This window comes from Tupaia chinensis, unplaced genomic scaffold (assembly GCF_000334495.1).
Source record: "Tupaia chinensis unplaced genomic scaffold, TupChi_1.0 Scaffold000673_1, whole genome shotgun sequence".
NCBI classification, from domain to species: domain Eukaryota; kingdom Metazoa; phylum Chordata; class Mammalia; order Scandentia; family Tupaiidae; genus Tupaia; species Tupaia belangeri.
The window spans coordinates 845,012-848,414 of NW_006160196.1; the positions used below are offsets into that span (position 1 = coordinate 845,012).

The 3,403-nt window shown below is 61.0% G+C and overlaps 1 protein-coding gene across 1 annotated transcript in view; it reads right to left on the bottom strand.

The window, feature by feature from the left end:
• Positions 1–1,665, bottom strand: part of GFY (golgi associated olfactory signaling regulator) — a 2,722-nt gene extending 1,057 nt beyond the window's left edge. Inside the window, exon 1 of the mRNA XM_027776459.1 lies at positions 497–1,665. Within this exon, the coding sequence (XP_027632260.1) occupies positions 497–1,664 (1,168 nt within the window). The 5' untranslated portion in view covers position 1,665. The remainder of the gene's footprint in view (positions 1–496) is intronic.
• Positions 1,666–3,403: the final 1,738 nt, after the last annotated feature.

The window sequence follows — 3,403 nt, forward strand, 5'->3', positions numbered from 1 at the left end:
TCCGGACCCCGGGCTCCAGCCCCGCCCCTCCTCCTCCAGAACCCAGAGTCCACCCCCGCGCCCCTCCTCCAGAACCCGGGGTCCAGCCCCGCCCCTCCTCCTCCAGAACCCAGAGTCCAACCCCGCGCCCCTCCTCCAGAACCCTGAGTCCAGCCCCGCCCCTCCTCCTCCAGAACCCAGAATCCAACCCCGCACCCGGAGTCCAGTCCTGGCCCTCCTCCTCCAGCCCCACCCCTCTTCCTCCAGAACCCAGAATCCAGCCCCACCCCTCCTCCTCCAGAACCCAGAGTCCAACCCCGCGCCCCTCCTCCAGAACCCGGAGTCCAGTCCTGCCCCTCCTCCGGAACCCAGAATCCAACCTCGAGTCCAGTCCCTCCTCCCTCAGACGCAGAAGTCCGAACCTCAAACCCTCATTCCTGAGACAGGCTCCTGGATTCCCAGGCCCGGGAGTCCCGCCCCAGCCCCTGTTCCCGGACCCGGGAGACCCGTCCCTCACCCGTCTCCTTCACTCGCTCCACCACGATGATAGTGTTGACTCTCTCGCCGCGGCTGCGCCTCTGGGGTGCCCGTGGAGTGGCAGGGATCAGTTGAGTGGGGGGCCCTGGAGGAGCAGAGGGGCCCGCAATCCGGGCCGATGGGGGAAGGGCGTCGGGGCCTTTAGGATCAGAGTTTTGGGGGGTCTTCAGCTCAATGGTCCCTGGAGAATCTGAGGTGGGCCATGTGGGGGAGCCAGGCTGGGTGGCTGCAAGGATTTCTGGTTCAGGATTCAGGGGCTGGTCATGTGGGGCAGTGGCTTCATCCTTGAAGGATGCAGGGGTTTCTGGGTAAACACTCGTGACGTCAGGGTCAGAGGACATGGGGGTCTCCGTTGCGTCTTGGCCATGGATGGTGTGGAATTCTGTCTGGGGAATTTCAGTGGGGCTGGGGCTGTGAGTCACACGGGACTCTAGGTGGGGGGTTTCAGTGGGGTCAGGATGGAGGGTTTGGGATAATTCAGAGTTTGGGAGCCCAGTAGCATTGAGGTCTTGGGTTCCTGGAGATGTGGGGTCGGAGGTCTCGGTGGGAGCAGGAGTTGGGGCCCCAGCGGTTTCTGCATGTGAGATTTCAGGGGCATTGGGTGTGGGAATATCCAGTGACCTCTGGCGTACTGTTTGTATAGCGTCGGTGTTTGGGGGCTCATGGAATTCTGAGTGTAAAGCTTTAGAGAGATCAGGTTTGGGGTTATCGGAGTGTGGGGTTTGAGTCGGGTCAGGCTTGGGGATCTCAGAAGGTTCTGGGTGTGTCATTCTGGAGGGGTTAGTTTTTGTGGTGTCTAGGGATTCTGATAGTGAGGTTGTGAGTGGGTCAGACTTGGGAGTCTCAGGACGCTCTGGGTTGGGGGTTTCTCCGAGGTCAGGGGTGGGGGTCTCGGTGAAGCCAGGGGAGGAGGTTCCAGGGAAAACTGCATGAGGTATCTTGGAGGGCTCAGGAGGAACAGTCCCAGGGAATTCTGGGTTAGGTGTGTTGCTGGTGGAATTTTCAGGAGTGCCTGGGGTGGTCTCCAGGGGGTGGCCCATCCCTGGGAAGTCAGAGCCTGCAGGCGGAGAGGCCGAGGGGGCAGCCTTGGATCCCAGCCAGGCGAGGAGGAAGGCGAAGAGGAAGAGGATCCGGCTGGTCGGTTTCATAGCTCACTGGGAGATGCCTGTTGCTGTGGGGGGTGCAGGAAGGAAGGGGTTAAAGCCAAAGGCTCCCCGGAGTGCCCGCCCTCTCCGAGAGGCCACGCCCACCAGAGGCCACGCCCACGGCTCCCTAAGGGAGCAAGTCCAGGGCCCGCTGGGCGCCCGGGGAAGGACAGAAGGCAGTTTCAACTCCCCAAGGCTGGGGACTGGGGCCTCAGTAGCTAAGGAGATTGAGGCGCGGGGCTTCTGGGGAGTCGTAGTTAATTTCCTTATCTGTTTCCCTTTTAGAAATATTGGGAAAGAATGACATCTCCCAAAGCCCCCAGGCCTCCTGGATTTGGACTGCTGAGGATGTTGGAGCGAACTCCAAGGGCCACGGGATCCCCTTCCTCTCCAAGGAGGGTCCGATGGGCAAACTGGGCTCCACTGTCGTTTACACTAGAGGCTCCGAAGGAGCAGGAGCGCCTGCTGGCTGGACCCTGGATCTGAGGGAGGTGGGGGACTCCTGCATCCTGACCATCCTGACCGGGAGGTTGCTCGGTTGCTCGGAGGTTTAAACTCCTGGGCTCCAAGGGCGAGGGCCCTGAGGGCCTAAATCCCTGGTTCTTTAGAGGAAAGTCGGAAGTTCAGCTGCCTAGAATTTTGAGAGAACATGCTTGGAGGGATGTGGGCTTGGTTATGGGAGAGAAAGGAGATGGGGTCTTGAACTGGGGTCCTGCGTGACAGAGGATCGGGAACCTTGAGTCCTCAGTCTTTCAGCAATGGGATGGGGGTGTGCCCTCCTGAGAGCTGGGGGAGGTGCAGGGAAAGGCAGGACTCTGGGGGGTATGGGGTTTATGGAGGATGGGGCTAGGACCAGCAGGGCTGGTCTGGGCAGAGAGGCTTAGGGCTGTGGTCAGACAGGTGGAGGCGGCAGGTGCCCTGTCGGGACAGGGCCACTTGGGTCCTGGGGCCTCTTACCGGCTCAGCGGTGTCCAGGATCTCAGCAGCGAGCAGGCTGGATGCAGAGCTGGCGAATGCTGCCGAAAAACTCTGGGCAGGGCGGCAGGAGGTGGGATCCCAGGGGCGCAGGTGGCAGGTGACGCACCTGGCCCCCTCCAGGGAGATCCTGGGAGCCTAGCGACAGGCTTAGGCTCTTAAAGGAACAGAGATAAAGGACCTTGGCTCTGGGTTGGGGAAGAGGGTTGAGGTGACCGATTGGATCTGGTGCAGGGATGTGGCCCAAGCAAACTAACTTCCCTTGGAGCTAGAGATCCTGGCACTCTGCCCCAAACCCAAGGGCCTAGGTCTCTGGTACCATCCTACTTCGAACCCCTAGGAGTCAGCACCCCAGAGATCACCTCTCAGACCCAGGAGTCCAGGCCTCCAGGGCCTTCACCCCTCAGATTCAGGGATCCAGGTCCCCAGCCTGACTTCCCTCAGAACCCAGGAGTCTTGGTCCCTGTCCAGGTTCCCGGGTACTGTGCTGCTACCCTGCAGGACAGACATCCGGCCTTTGCCCTCCTCCCTGGGGATGAGGGAGACTCCTCGGTCCTGGACCAGAGGACCGCTCCTTCGAAGCCTCCTCTAGTGTAAACGACAGTTGACCCTCCTCGGAGAGGAAGACTATCCCATGGCCCCTTAGAGTTTGCTCTGACACCCTCCAAAGTCCAAGTCCAGGAGGTCTGTGGGGTGGAGAGGTGCCAGGTGCGTTTGCAGGGCACTCTCTTAAGAATCAGTGTGTGGGGGCCAGCAGGTGCGTGGTG